Raw genomic sequence first — 15,732 nt, 5'->3', positions numbered from 1 at the left:
TAATCCCACTCTCCCCCTCACTCCCCGTCCCCTTTAATATCCCACCCAGTCTAATCCCACTCTCTCCCTCACTCCCCGTCCCCTTTAATATCCCACCCAGTCTAATCCCACTCTCCCCCTCACTCCCCGTACCCTTTAATATCCCACCCAGTCTAATCCCACTCTCCCCCTCACTCCCCGTACCCTTTAATATCCCACCCAGTCTAATCCCACTCTCCCCCTCACTCCCCGTACCCTTTAATATCCCACCCAGTCTAATCCCACTCTCCCCCTCGCTCCCCGTCCCCTTTAATATCCCACCCAGTCTAATCCCACTCTCCCCCTCACTCCCCGTACCCTTTAATATCCCACCCAGTCTAATCCCACTCTCCCCCTCACTCCCCGTCCCCTTTAATATCCCACCCAGTCTAATCCCACTCTCCCCCTCGCTCCCCGTCCCCTTTAATATCCCACCCAGTCTAATCCCACTCTCTCCCTCACTCCCCGTACCCTTTAATATCCCACCCAGTCTAATCCCACTCTCCCCCTCACTCCCCGTCCCCTTTAATATCCCACCCAGTCTAATCCCACTCTCTCCCTCACTCCCCGTACCCTTTAATATCCCACCCAGTCTAATCCCACTCTCCCCCTCTCTCCCCGTACCCTTTAATATCCCACCCAGTCTAATCCCACTCTCCCCCTCACTCCCCGTCCCCTTTAATATCCCACCCAGTCTAATCCCACTCTCTCCCTCTCTCCCCGTACCCTTTAATATCCCACCCAGTCTAATCCCACTCTCCCCCTCACTCCCCGTCCCCTTTAATATCCCACCCAGTCTAATCCCACTCTCCCCCTCACTCCCCGTACCCTTTAATATCCCACCCAGTCTAATCCCACTCTCCCCCTCACTCCCCGTACCCTTTAATATCCCACCCAGTCTAATCCCACTCTCCCCCTCGCTCCCCGTCCCCTTTAATATCCCACCCAGTCTAATCCCACTCTCCCCCTCACTCCCCGTCCCCTTTAATATCCCACCCAGTCTAATCCCACTCTCCCCCTCACTCCCCGTCCCCTTTAATATCCCACCCAGTCTAATCCCACTCTCCCCCTCACTCCCCGTACCCTTTAATATCCCACCCAGTCTAATCCCACTCTCCCCTCACTCCCCGTCCCCTTTAATATCCCACCCAGTCTAATCCCACTCTCCCCCTCACTCCCCGTACCCTTTAATATCCCACCCAGTCTAATCCCACTCTCCCCCTCGCTCCCCGTCCCCTTTAATATCCCACCCAGTCTAATCCCACTCTCTCCCTCGCTCCCCGTACCCTTTAATATCCCACCCAGTCTAATCCCACTCTCCCCCTCACTCCCCGTCCCCTTTAATATCCCACCCAGTCTAATCCCACTCTCCCCCTCACTCCCCGTACCCTTTAATATCCCACCCAGTCTAATCCCACTCTCTCCCTCACTCCCCGTACCCTTTAATATCCCACCCAGTCTAATCCCACTCTCCCCCTCACTCCCCACACCCTTTAATATCCCACCCAGTCTAATCCCACTCTCCCCCTCACTCCCCGTCCCCTTTAATATCCCACCCAGTCTAATCCCACTCTCCCCCTCACTCCCCGTCCCCTTTAATATCCCACCCAGTCTAATCCCACTCTCCCCCTCACTCCCCGTCCCCTTTAATATCCCACCCAGTCTAATCCGACTCTCCCCCTCACTCCACGTACCCTTTAATATCCCACCCAGTCTAATCCCACTCTCCCCCTCACTCCCCGTCCCCTTTAATATCCCACCCAGTCTAATCCCACTCTCCCCCTCACTCCCCGTACCCTTTAATATCCCACCCAGTCTAATCCCACTCTCCCCTCACTCCCCGTCCCCTTTAATATCCCACCCAGTCTAATCCCACTCTCCCTCACTCCCCGTACCCTTTAATATCCCACCCAGTCTAATCCCACTCTCCCCCTCACTCCCCGTCCCCTTTAATATCCCACCCAGTCTAATCCCACTCTCCCCCTCACTCCCCGTACCCTTTAATATCCCACCCAGTCTAATCCCACTCTCCCCCTCGCTCCCCGTCCCCTTTAATATCCCACCCAGTCTAATCCCACTCTCTCCCTCGCTCCCCGTACCCTTTAATATCCCACCCAGTCTAATCCCACTCTCCCCCTCACTCCCTGTCCCCTTTAATATCCCACCCAGTCTAATCCCTCTCTCCCCCTCACTCCCCGTCCCCTTTAATATCCCACCCAGTCTAATCCCACTCTCCCCCTCACTCCCCGTACCCTTTAATATCCCACCCAGTCTAATCCCACTCTCTCCCTCACTCCCCGTACCCTTTAATATCCCACCCAGTCTAATCCCACTCTCCCCCTCACTCCCCACACCCTTTAATATCCCACCCAGTCTAATCCCACTCTCCCCCTCACTCCCCGTCCCCTTTAATATCCCACCCAGTCTAATCCCACTCTCCCCCTCACTCCCCGTCCCCTTTAATATCCCACCCAGTCTAATCCCACTCTCCCCCTCACTCCCCGTCCCCTTTAATATCCCACCCAGTCTAATCCCACTCTCCCCCTCACTCCACGTACCCTTTAATATCCCACCCAGTCTAATCCCCCTCTCCCCCTCACTCCCCGTCCCCTTTAATATCCCACCCAGTCTAATCCCACTCTCCCCCTCACTCCCCGTCCCCTTTAATATCCCACCCAGTCTAATCCCACTCTCCCCCTCACTCCCCGTCCCCTTTAATATCCCACCCAGTCTAATCCCACTCTCCCCCTCACTCCCCGTACCCTTTAATATCCCACCCAGTCTAATCCCACTCTCCCCCTCACTCCCCGTCCCCTTTAATATCCCACCCAGTCTAATCCCACTCTCCCCCTCACTCCCCGTCCCCTTTAATATCCCACCCAGTCTAATCCCACTCTCCCCTCACTCCCCGTACCCTTTAATATCCCACCCAGTCTAATCCCACTCTCCTCCTCACTCCCCGTCCCCTTTAATATCCCACCCAGTCTAATCCCACTCTCCCCCTCACTCCCCGTCCCCTTTAATATCCCATCCAGTCTAATCCCACTCTCCCCTCACTCCCCGTACCCTTTAATATCCCACCCAGTCTAATCCCACTCTCCCCTCACTCCCCGTACCCTTTAATATCCCACCCAGTCTAATCCCACTCTCCCCTCACTCCACGTACCCTTTAATATCCCACCCAGTCTAATCCCACTCTCCCCTCACTCCCCGTACCCTTTAATATCCCACCCAGTCTAATCCCACTCTCCCCTCACTCCCCGTCCCCTTTAATATCCCACCCAGTCTAATCCCACTCTCCCCCTCACTCCCCGTCCCCTTTAATATCCCACCCAGCCTAATCCCACTCTCCCCCTCACCTCCCCGTACCCTTTAATATCCCACCCAGTCTAATCCCACTCTCCCCCTCGCTCCCCGTACCCTTTAATATCCCACCCAGTCTAATCCCACTCTCCCCCTCACTCCCCATACCCTTTAATATCCCACCCAGTCTAATCCCACTCTCCCCCTCACTCCCCGTCCCCTTTAATATCCCACCCAGTCTAATCCCACTCTCCCCTCACTCCCCGTACCCTTTAATATCCCACCCAGTCTAATCCCACTCTCCCCCTCACTCCCCGTACCCTTTAATATCCCACCCAGTCTAATCCCACTCTCCCCCTCACTCCCCGTCCCCTTTAATATCCCACCCAGTCTAATCCCACTCTCCCCCTCACTCCCCGTCCCCTTTAATATCCCACCCAGTCTAATCCCACTCTCCCCCTCACTCCCCGTCCCCTTTAATATCCCACCCAGTCTAATCCCACTCTCCCCCTCACTCCCCGTACCCTTTAATATCCCACCCAGTCTAATCCCACTCTCCCCTCACTCCCCGTACCCTTTAATATCCCACCCAGTCTAAACCCACTCTCCCCTCACTCCCCGTCCCCTTTAATATCCCACCCAGTCTAATCCCACTCTCCCCCTCACTCCCCGTACCTTTATTATCTGCAAATAATCCATAGAGTTACATCGAGGAACAGGCCATTCAGCCCAACTGGTCTATGCTGGATATTCTGCTCCACATGATCCAATTTGGGATACAGTATCTGAGTAATTTGAGACGTGATATGTGGGAGGTGTAGGAGGTTCAGGAGGAACAAAGAGACTTTTTAAAAAACAAATCATTCATTCTCGGGATGCGGGCATCGCTGGCAAGGCTGGCATTTATCGCTCGTTCCCTAGCTGCTCCTTGAGAAGGTGGCGGTGAGCCGCCTTCTTGAACCACTGCACCTGGAGTATTGTGTACAATTTTGGTCTCCTTACCTAAGAAAGGATAGACTTGCCACAGAGGGAGTGCAACAAAGGTTCACCAGATTCCTGAGATGGCGGGATTGTCGTATGAGGAGAGATTAAGTAAATCCGACAAAATTTCACACCGAGCCACATCTGGAGATATTAGGACAGGTGACCAAAAGCTTGGTCAAAGAGGGAGGTTTTAAGGAGCGTCTTAAAGGAGGAGAGAGAGGCGGAGAGGTTTAGGGAGGGAATTCCAGAGCTCAGGGCCGAGGCAGCTGAAGGCACGGCCGCCAATGGCGGAGTGATGGGAATCGGGGGATGCGATTTGCCCTATCCGTTAGGGGAACCGAGAATGACAAGGAACCTGTTGATTTGCTCTCCGTTCTCTCCTCTCTTTCCCCAAAAGACAGGGGCGGAGATGGCCACCCATCCAACAGACAGCGCTCCCTCGCCGGAGACGAGTTCAGCACCAACGAGAGTTCTCGGCTGCTCCCGAGTCAAGAAGGACAAACTTCGGTGACACAGCTAGGTAAAAGTACAGCCCCCCTCGCTCCCCCGCCCCCGTCCTGCATTCTTGCAACCGTCCGGGCCCCCTTTCCGAGAGTAAATCTCGCCTGGGATCGTCCCGCTCTGTGTGGGTTTGAGGAGTCAAGGACTGAAGACCCCTCACCCAGGTTACCTCAACTCTGACAGTGGGCGTCAGGCAGGGGAATTCCACCATGTGGGGCTTCGCAGCTGAGCCGGACGATTTGCGAGAGAGAGAGAGAATGTGTGAAAGAGATAGAGAATGTGTGAAAGAGAGAGAGAGAATGTGTGAAAGAGAGAGAGAGGGATAAGAATGCGTGAAAGAGAGAGAGATAGAGGATATGTGAAAGAGAGAGAGAGAGAGAACGTGTGAAAGAGAGAGAGATAGAGAGAGAATGTGTGAAAGAGAGAGAGAGAATGTGTGAAAGAGAGAGAGAGAATGTGTGAAAGAGACAGAGAGAGAGAATGTGTGAAAAAGAGAGAGAATGTGTGAAAGAGAGAGAGAATGTGTGAAAGAGAGAGAGAGAGAATGTGTGAAAGAGAGAGAGAGAGAATGTGTGAAAGAGAGAGAGATAGAGAATGTGTGAAAGAGAGAGAGAGAGATAGAGAATGTGTGAAAGAGAGTGAGAGAGAGAATGTGTGAAAGAGAGAGAGAGAGATAATGTGTGAAAGAGAGAGAGATAGAGAATGTGTGAAAGAGAGAGAGAGAGATAGAGAATGTGTGAAAGAGAGTGAGAGAGAGAATGTGTGAAAGAGAGAGAGAGAGATAATGTGTGAAAGAGAGAGAGAGTGAATGTGTGAAAGAGAGAGAGAGAGAGAGAGAATGTGTGAAAGAGAGAGAGAGAGAATGTGTGAAAGAGAGAGAGAGAGAGAATGTGTGAAAGATAGACAGAGGATATGTGAAAGAGAGAGAGAGAGAGATAGAGAATGTGTAAAAGAGAGACAGAGAGAGATAGAATGTGTTAAAGAGAGAGAGAGAATGTGTGAAAGAGAGAGAGAGATAGAGAATGTGTAAAAGAGAGACAGAGAGAGAGATAGAATGTGTGAAAGAGAGAGAGAGAAATAGCGAGGCCGGCATTTATTGCCCATCCCTAATCGCCCCTTGAGAAGGTGGTGGTGAGCCGCCTTCTTGAACCGCTGCAGTCCGTGTGGTGAAGGTTCTCCCACAGTGCTGTTAGGGAGGGAGTTCCAGGATTTTGACCCAGCGACGATGAAGGAACGGCGATATATTTCCAAGTCGGGATGGTGTGTGACTCGGAGGGGAACGTGCAGGTGGTGTTGTTCCCATGTGCCTGCTGCTCTTGTCCTTCTAGGTGGTAGAGGTCGCGGGTTTGGGAGGTGCTGTCGAAGAAGCCTTGGCGAGTTGCTGCAGTGCATCCTGTGGATGGTCCACACTGCAGCCACAGTGCGCCGGTGGTGAAGGGAGTGAATGTTTAGGGTGGTGGATGGGGTGCCAATCAAGCGGGCTGCTTTGTCCTGGACGGTGTCGAGCTTCTTGAGTGTTGTTGGAGCTGCACTCATCCAGGCAAGTGGAGAGTATTCCATCACACTCCTGACTTGTGCCTTGTAGATGGTGGAAAGGCTTTGGGGAGTCAGGAGGTGAGTCACTCGCCGCAGAACACCCAGCCTCTGACCTGCTCTTGTAGCCACAGTATTTATGTGGCTGGTCCAGTTAAGTTTCTGGTCAATGGTGACCCCCAGGATGTTGATGGTGGGGGATTCGGCGATGGTAATGCCGTTGAATGTCAAGGGGAGGTGGTTAGACTCTCTCTTGTTGGAGATGGTCATTGCCTGGCACTTGTCTGGCGCGAATGTTACTTGCCACTTATGAGCCCAAGCCTGGATGTTGTCCAGGTCTTGCTGCATGCGGGCATGGACTGCTTCATTATCTGAGGGGTTGCGAATGGAACTGAACACTGTGCAATCATCAGCGAACATCCCCATTTCTGACCTTATGATGGAGGGAAGGTCATTGATGAAGCAGCTGAAGATGGTTGGGCCTAGGACACTGCCCTGAGGAACGCCTGCAGCAATGCCCTGGGGCTGAGATGATTGGCCTCCAACAACCACAACCATCTTCCTTTGTGCTAGGTATGACTCCAGCCACTGGAGAGTTTTCCCCGATTCCCATTGACTTCAATTTTACTCGGGCTCCTTGGTGCCACACTCGGTCAAATGCTGCCTTGATGTCAAGGGCAGTCACTCTCGCCTCACCTCTGGAATTCAGCTCTTTTGTGAAAGAGAGGCAGAGAGAGATAGAGAATGTGTGAAAGAGATAGAGAGAGACAGAGAGAAAGATACAGAGCTCTTGTGGCTACAAGAGCAGGTCAGAGGCTGGGTATTCTGCAGCGAGTGACTCACCTCCTGACTCCCCAAAGCCTTTCCACCATCTACAAGGCACAAGTCAGGAGTGTGATGGAATACTCTCCACTTGCCTGGATGAGTGCAGCTCCAACAACACTCAAGAAGCTCGACACCATCCAAGATAAAGCAGCCCGCTTGATTGGCACCCCATCCACCACCCTAAACATTCACTCCCTTCACCACCGGCGCACAGTGGCTGCAGTGTGTACCATCCACAGGATGCACTGCAGCAACTCGCCAAGGCTTCTTCGACAGCACCTCCCAAACCCGCGACCTCTACCACCTAGAAGGACAAGAGCAGCAGGCACATGGGAACAACACCACCTGCACGATCCCCTCCAAGTCACACACCATCCCGACTTGGAAATATATCGGCCGTTCCTTCATCGTCACTGGGTCAAAATCCTGGAACTCCCTTCCTAACAGCACTGTGGGAGAACCGTCACCACACGGACTGCAGCGGTTCAAGAAGGCGGCTCACCACCACCTTCTCAAGGGCAATTAGGGATGGGCAATAAATGCCGGCCTCGCCAGCGACGCCCACATCCCATGAACAAATTTAAAAAAAGAGAATGTGTGAAAGAGAGAGAGAGAGATAGAGAGAATGTGTGAAAGAGAGAGAGAGAATGTGAGAGAGAGAGATAGAAAATGTGTGAGAGAGACAGAAAGTGTGAAAGAGAGAGAGAGAGATAGAGAATGTGTAAAAGAGAGAGAGAGAATGTGTAAAAGAGAGAGAGATAGAGACTGTGTGAAAGAGAGAGATAGAGAATGTGTGAAAGAGAGATAGAGACTGTGTGAAAGAGAGAGAGAGAATGTGTGAAAGAGAGAGAGAGAATGTGTGAAAGAGAGAGAGAATGTGTGAAAGAGAGAGAGAGAGAGAGAATGTGTGAAAGAGAGAGAGAGAATGTGTGAAAGAGAGAGAGAGAGAGAATGTGTGAAAGAGGGAGAGGAGGGTGTGTGAGAGACACTGAGACAGAGACGATTCCATGTGTAAGAGGGAAACAGGAAATCAGTGAGAAAGAGAAACCAGGGAGAGTGTGTGAGAGAGAGAGGGAGAGGGAGAATCAGTCAGAGCCTTCAGTCCGGGCTTTAAGGAAGATTGATGCTAAATGGACGAGTGCTGGCAGTCAGCCTCTGTCTGTCTCTTCCGTTCCATTAAGCCTGACATGCAGAGGTTGGGAGGGGAAGGAATTGCCAGACGGGGCTGTGACCAGATCAATCAGCACTGAGTGCAGGAAGACGGACTTCCAATTAAACTGCACCTTATCCTGTCGAAACCTTTCACATCCCGCAAAGTACATTGGAACACAATCACTGCTGGTTTGGTGACCGAGTCACACAGCAAGATCCCAGTGCAAGGAATCACAAGGCTAACCCATTTTATTTTTGGGGTGAGTGTTGGTCGAGGGATAAATATCGGCCCCAGGACCCCGGGGAGAACTCTTCCCCCCTCTGCTCTTCTTTTACGTCCCGTCTGAGAGGGCAGACGGGGGCCTCGGTTTAACGTCTCATCCCGAAAGACGGCCCCTCCGACAGGGCGGCGCTCCCTCAGTACAGGCACCGGGGGAGTGTCGGGGCACTCACTGTAACACTCTGATATATCCCACACCCCTCACTGTAACACTCTGATATACCCCACACCCCTCACTGTAACACTCTGATATATCCCACACCCCTCACTGTAACACTCTGATATATCCCACACCCCTCACTGTAACACTCTGATATATCCCACACCCCTCACTGTAACACTCTGATATATCCCACACCCCTCACTGTAACACTCTGATATATCCCACACCCCTCACTGTAACACTCTGATATATCCCACACCCCTCACTGTAACACTCTGATATATCCCACACCCCTCACTGTAACACTCTGATATACCCCACACCCCTCACTGTAACACTCTGATATACCCCACACCCCTCACTGTAACACTCTGATATATCCCACACCCCTCACTGTAACACTCTGATTTACCCCACATCTCTCTCTGTAACACTCTGATATATCCCACATCTCTCTCTGTAACACTCTGATATACCCCACACCCCTCACTGTAACACTCTGATATACCCCACACCCCTCACTGTAACACTCTGATATATCCCACACCCCTCACTGTAAACACTCTGATATATCCCACACCCCTCACTGTAACACTCTGATATACCCCACACCCCTCACTGTAACACTCTGATATACCCCACATCTCTCTCTGTAACACTCTGATATATCCCACACCCCTCACTGTAAACACTCTGATATATCCCACACCCCTCACTGTAACACTCTGATATATCCCACAGCCCTCACTGTAACACTCTGATATATCCCACACCCCTCACTGTAACACTCTGATATATCCCACACCCCTCACTGTAACACTCTGATATACCCCACACCCCTCACTGTAACACTCTGATATATCCCACACCCCTCACTGTAACACACTGATATATCCCACACCCCTCACTGTAACACTCTGATATATCCCACACCCCTCACTGTAACACTCTGATATACCCCACACCCCTCACTGTAACACTCTGATATATCCCACACCCCTCACTGTAACACTCTGATATATCCCACACCCCTCACTGTAACACTCTGATATATCCCACACCCCTCACTGTAACACTCTGATATATCCCACACCCCTCACTGTAACACTCTGATATACCCCACATCTCTCTCTGTAACACTCTGATATATCCCACACCCCTCACTGTAAACACTCTGATATATCCCACACCCCTCACTGTAACACTCTGATATATCCCACAGCCCTCACTGTAACACTCTGATATATCCCACACCCCTCACTGTAACACTCTGATATACTCCACACCCCTCACTGTAACACTCTGATATATCCCACACCCCTCACTGTAACACTCTGATATATCCCACACCCCTCACTGTAACACTCTGATATATCCCACAGCCCTCACTGTAACACTCTGATATATCCCACACCCCTCACTGTAACACTCTGATATACTCCACACCCCTCACTGTAACACTCTGATATATCCCACACCCCTCACTGTAACACTCTGATATACTCCACACCCCTCACTGTAACACTCTGATATACCCCACACCCCTCACTGTAACACTCTGATATATCCCACACCCCTCACTGTAACACTCTGATATATCCCACACCCCTCACTGTAACACTCTGATATACCCCACACCCCTCACTGTAACACTCTGATATATCCCACACCCCTCACTGTAACACTCTGATATATCCCACACCCCTCACTGTAACACTCTGATATATCCCACACCCCTCACTGTAACACTCTGATATACCCCACACCCCTCACTGTAACACTCTGATATATCCCACACCCCTCACTGTAACACTCTGATATATCCCACACCCCTCACTGTAACACTCTGATATATCCCACACCCCTCACTGTAACACTCTGATATATCCCACACCCCTCACTGTAACACTCTGATATACCCCACACCCCTCACTGTAACACTCTGATATATCCCACACTCCTCACTGGAACACTCTGATATACCCCACACCCCTCACTGTAACACTCTGATATATCCCACACCCCTCACTGTAACACTCTGATATATCCCACACCCCTCACTGTAACACTCTGATATACCCCACACCCCTCACTGTAACACACTGATATATCCCACACCCCTCACTGTAACACTCTGATATATCCCACACCCCTCACTGTAACACTCTGATATATCCCACACCCCTCACTGTAACACTCTGATATATTCCACACCCCTCACTGTAACACTCTGATATATCCCACACCCCTCACTGTAACACTCTGATATATCCCACACCCCTCACTGTAACACTCTGATATATCCCACACCCCTCACTGTAACACTCTGATATATCCCACACCCCTCACTGTAACACTCTGATATATCCCACCCCCTCACTGTAACACTCTGATATATCCCACACCCCTCACTGTAACACTCTGATATACCCCACACCCCTCACTGTAACACTCCGATATATCCCACACCCCTCACTGTAACACTCTGATATATCCCACACCCCTCACTGTAACACTCTGATATATCCCACACCCCTCACTGTAACACTCTGATATATCCCACACCCCTCACTGTAACACTCTGATATATCCCACACCCCTCACTGTAACACTCTGATATATCCCACACCCCTCACTGTAACACTCTGATACAGCCCACACCCCTCACTGTAACACTCTGATATATCCCACACCCCTCACTGTAACACTCTGATATACCCCACACCCCTCACTGTAACACTCTGATATACCCCACACCCCTCACTGTAACACTCTGATATACCCCACACCCCTCACTGTAACACTCTGATATATCCCACACCCCTCACTGTAACACTCTGATATATCCCACACCCCTCACTGTAACACTCTGATATACCCCACACCCCTCACTGTAACACTCTGATATATCCCACACCCCTCACTGTAACACTCTGATATATCCCACACCCCTCACTGTAACACTCTGATATACCCCACACCCCTCACTGTAACACTCTGATATACCCCACACCCCTCACTGTAACACTCTGATATATCCCACACCCCTCACTGTAACACTCTGATATACCCCACACCCCTCACTGTAACACTCTGATATATCCCACACCCCTCACTGTAACACTCTGATATATCCCACACCCCTCACTGTAACACTCTGATATATCCCACACCCCTCACTGTAACACTCTGATATATCCCACACCCCTCACTGTAACACTCTGATATACCCCACACCCCTCACTGTAACACTCTGATATATCCCTCACCCCTCACTGTAACACTCTGATATATCCCACACCCCTCACTGTAACACTCTGATATATCCCACACCCCTCACTGTAACACTCTGATATACCCCTCACCCCTCACTGTAACACTCTGATATACCTCACACCCCTCACTGCAACACTCTGATATATCCCACACCCCTCACTGTAACACTCTGATATACCCCACACCCCTCACTGCAACACTCTGATATATCCCACACCCCTCACTGTAACACTCTGATACACCCCACACCCCTCACTGTAACACTCTGATATACCCCACACCCCTCACTGTAACACTCTGATATATCCCACACCCCTCACTGTAACACTCTGATATACCCCACACCCCTCACTGTAACACTGATATATCCCACACCCCTCACTGTAACACTCTGATATATCCCACACCCCTCACTGTAACACTCTGATATATCCCACGCCCCTCACTGTAACACTCTGATATATCCCACACCCCTCACTGTAACACTCTGATATATCCCACACCCCTCACTGTAACACTCTGATATATCCCACACCCCTCACTGTAACACTCTGATATACCCCACACCCCTCACTGTAACACTCTGATATACCCCACACCCCTCAGTGTAATACTCTGATATATCCCACACCCCTCACTGTAACACTCTGATATATCCCACATCCCTCACTGTAACACTCTGATATATCCCACACCCCTCACTGTAACACTCTGATATACCCCACACCCCTCACTGCAACACTCTGATATACCCCACACCCCTCACTGCAACACTCTGATATACCCCACACCCCTCACTGTAACACTCTGATATACCCCACACCCCTCACTGTAACACTCTGATATATCCCACACCCCTCACTGCAACACTCTGATATATCCCACACCCCTCACTGTAACACTCTGATATATCCCACACCCCTCACTGTAACACGGATATACCCCACACCCCTCACTGTAACACTCTGATATACCCCACACCCCTCACTGTAACACTCTGATATACCCCACACCCCTCACTGTAACACTCTGATATATCCCACACCCCTCACTGTAACACTCTGATATACCCCACACCCCTCACTGCAACACTCTGATATACCCCACACCCCTCACTGTAACACTCTGATATATCCCACACCCCTCACTGTAACACTCTGATATATCCCACACCCCTCACTGTAACACTCTGATATATCCCACACCCCTCACTGTAACACTCTGATATACCCCACACCCCTCACTGTAACACTCTGATATATCCCACACCCCTCACTGTAACACTCTGATATATCCCACACCCCTCACTGTAACACTCTGATATATCCCACACCCCTCACTGTAACACTCTGATATACCCCACACCCCTCACTGTAACACTCTGATATATCCCACACCCCTCACTGTAACACTCTGATATATCCCACACCCCTCACTGTAACACTCTGATATACCCCACACCCCTCACTGTAACACTCTGATATACCCCACACCCCTCACTGTAACACTCTGATATATCCCACACCCCTCACTGTAACACTCTGATATACCCCACACCCCTCACTGTAACACTCTGATATACCCCACACCCCTCACTGCAACACTCTGATATACCCCACACCCCTCACTGTAACACTCTGATATATCCCACACCCCTCACTGTAACACTCTGATATATCCCACACCCCTCACTGTAACACTCTGATATATCCCACACCCCTCACTGTAACACTCTGATATACCCCACACCCCTCACTGTAACACTCTGATATATCCCACACCCCTCACTGTAACACTCTGATATATCCCACACCCCTCACTGTAACACTCTGATATATCCCACACCCCTCACTGTAACACTCTGATATACTCCACACCCTCACTGTAACACTCTGATATATCCCACACCCCTCACTGTAACACTCTGATATATCCCACACCCCTCACTGTAACACTCTGATATATCCCACACCCCTCACTGTAACACTCTGATATATCCCACACCCCTCACTGTAACACTCTGATATACCCCACACCCCTCACTGTAACACTCTGATATATCCCACACCCCTCACTGTAACACTCTGATATATCCCACACCCCTCACTGTAACACTCTGATATACACCACACCCCTCACTGTAACATTCTGATATATCCCACGCCCCTCACTGTAACACTCTGATATATCCCACACCCCTCACTGTAACACTCTGATATACTCCACACCCCTCACTGTAACACTCTGATATATCCCACACCCCTCACTGTAACACTCTGATATATCCCACACCCCTCACTGTAACACTCTGATATACACCACACCCCTCACTGTAACACTCTGATATACACCACACCCCTCACTGTAACACTCTGATATACACCACACCCCTCACTGTAACACTCTGATATATCCCACACCCCTCACTGTAACACTCTGATATATCCCACACCCCTCACTGTAACACTCTGATATACCCCACACCCCTCACTGTAACACTCTGATATATCCCACACCCCTCACTGTAACACTCTGATATATCCCACACCCCTCACTGTAACACTCTGATATATCCCACACCCCTCACTGTAACACTCTGATATACTCCACACCCTCACTGTAACACTCTGATATATCCCACACCCCTCACTGTAACACTCTGATATATCCCACACCCCTCACTGTAACACTCTGATATATCCCACACCCCTCACTGTAACACTCTGATATATCCCACACCCCTCACTGTAACACTCTGATATACCCCACACCCCTCACTGTAACACTCTGATATATCCCACACCCCTCACTGTAACACTCTGATATATCCCACACCCCTCACTGTAACACTCTGATATACACCACACCCCTCACTGTAACATTCTGATATATCCCACGCCCCTCACTGTAACACTCTGATATATCCCACACCCCTCACTGTAACACTCTGATATACTCCACACCCCTCACTGTAACACTCTGATATATCCCACACCCCTCACTGTAACACTCTGATATATCCCACACCCCTCACTGTAACACTCTGATATACACCACACCCCTCACTGTAACACTCTGATATATCCCACACCCCTCACTGTAACACTCTGATATACACCACACCCCTCACTGTAACACTCTGATATATAACACACCCCTCACTGTAACACTCTGATGTATCCCACACCCCTCACTGTAACACTCTGATATATCCCACACCCCTCACTGTAACACTCTGATATACACCACACCCCTCACTGTAACACTCTGATATACACCACACCCCTCACTGTAACACTCTGATATACACCACACCCCTCACTGTAACACTCTGATATACACCACACCCCTCACTGTAACACTCTGATATACACCACACCCCTCACTGTAACACTCTGATATACACCACACCCCTCACTGTAACACTCTGATATACACCACACCCCTCACTGTAACACTCTGATATACACCACACCCCTCACTGTAACACTCTGATATACACCACACCCCTCACTGTAACACTCTGATATACACCACACCCCTCACTGTAACACTCTGATATACACCACACCCCTCACTGTAACACTCTGATATACACCACACCCCTCACTGTAACACTCTGATATACACCACACCCCTCACTGTAACACTCTGATATATCCCACACCCCTCACTGTAACACTCTGATATATCCCAC

General features: G+C 50.4%; 1 protein-coding gene across 2 annotated transcripts in view; it reads left to right on the top strand.

Annotated features, from left to right (window-relative positions):
• Window positions 1–15,732, top strand: part of LOC137318211 (myoD family inhibitor-like) — a 74,278-nt gene that overhangs the window by 14,777 nt on the left and 43,769 nt on the right. For both annotated transcript variants that reach the window (XM_067981155.1, XM_067981156.1), the window contains exon 3: window positions 4,703–4,825. In XM_067981155.1, coding sequence (XP_067837256.1) covers window positions 4,703–4,825 — 123 coding nt within the window. The remainder of the gene's footprint in view (window positions 1–4,702; window positions 4,826–15,732) is intronic.

The sequence above is a fragment of the Heptranchias perlo genome, unplaced genomic scaffold, assembly GCF_035084215.1.
Source record: "Heptranchias perlo isolate sHepPer1 unplaced genomic scaffold, sHepPer1.hap1 HAP1_SCAFFOLD_662, whole genome shotgun sequence".
NCBI lineage: Eukaryota > Metazoa > Chordata > Chondrichthyes > Hexanchiformes > Hexanchidae > Heptranchias > Heptranchias perlo.
This window is presented reverse-complemented; position numbering and strand designations above follow the sequence as displayed.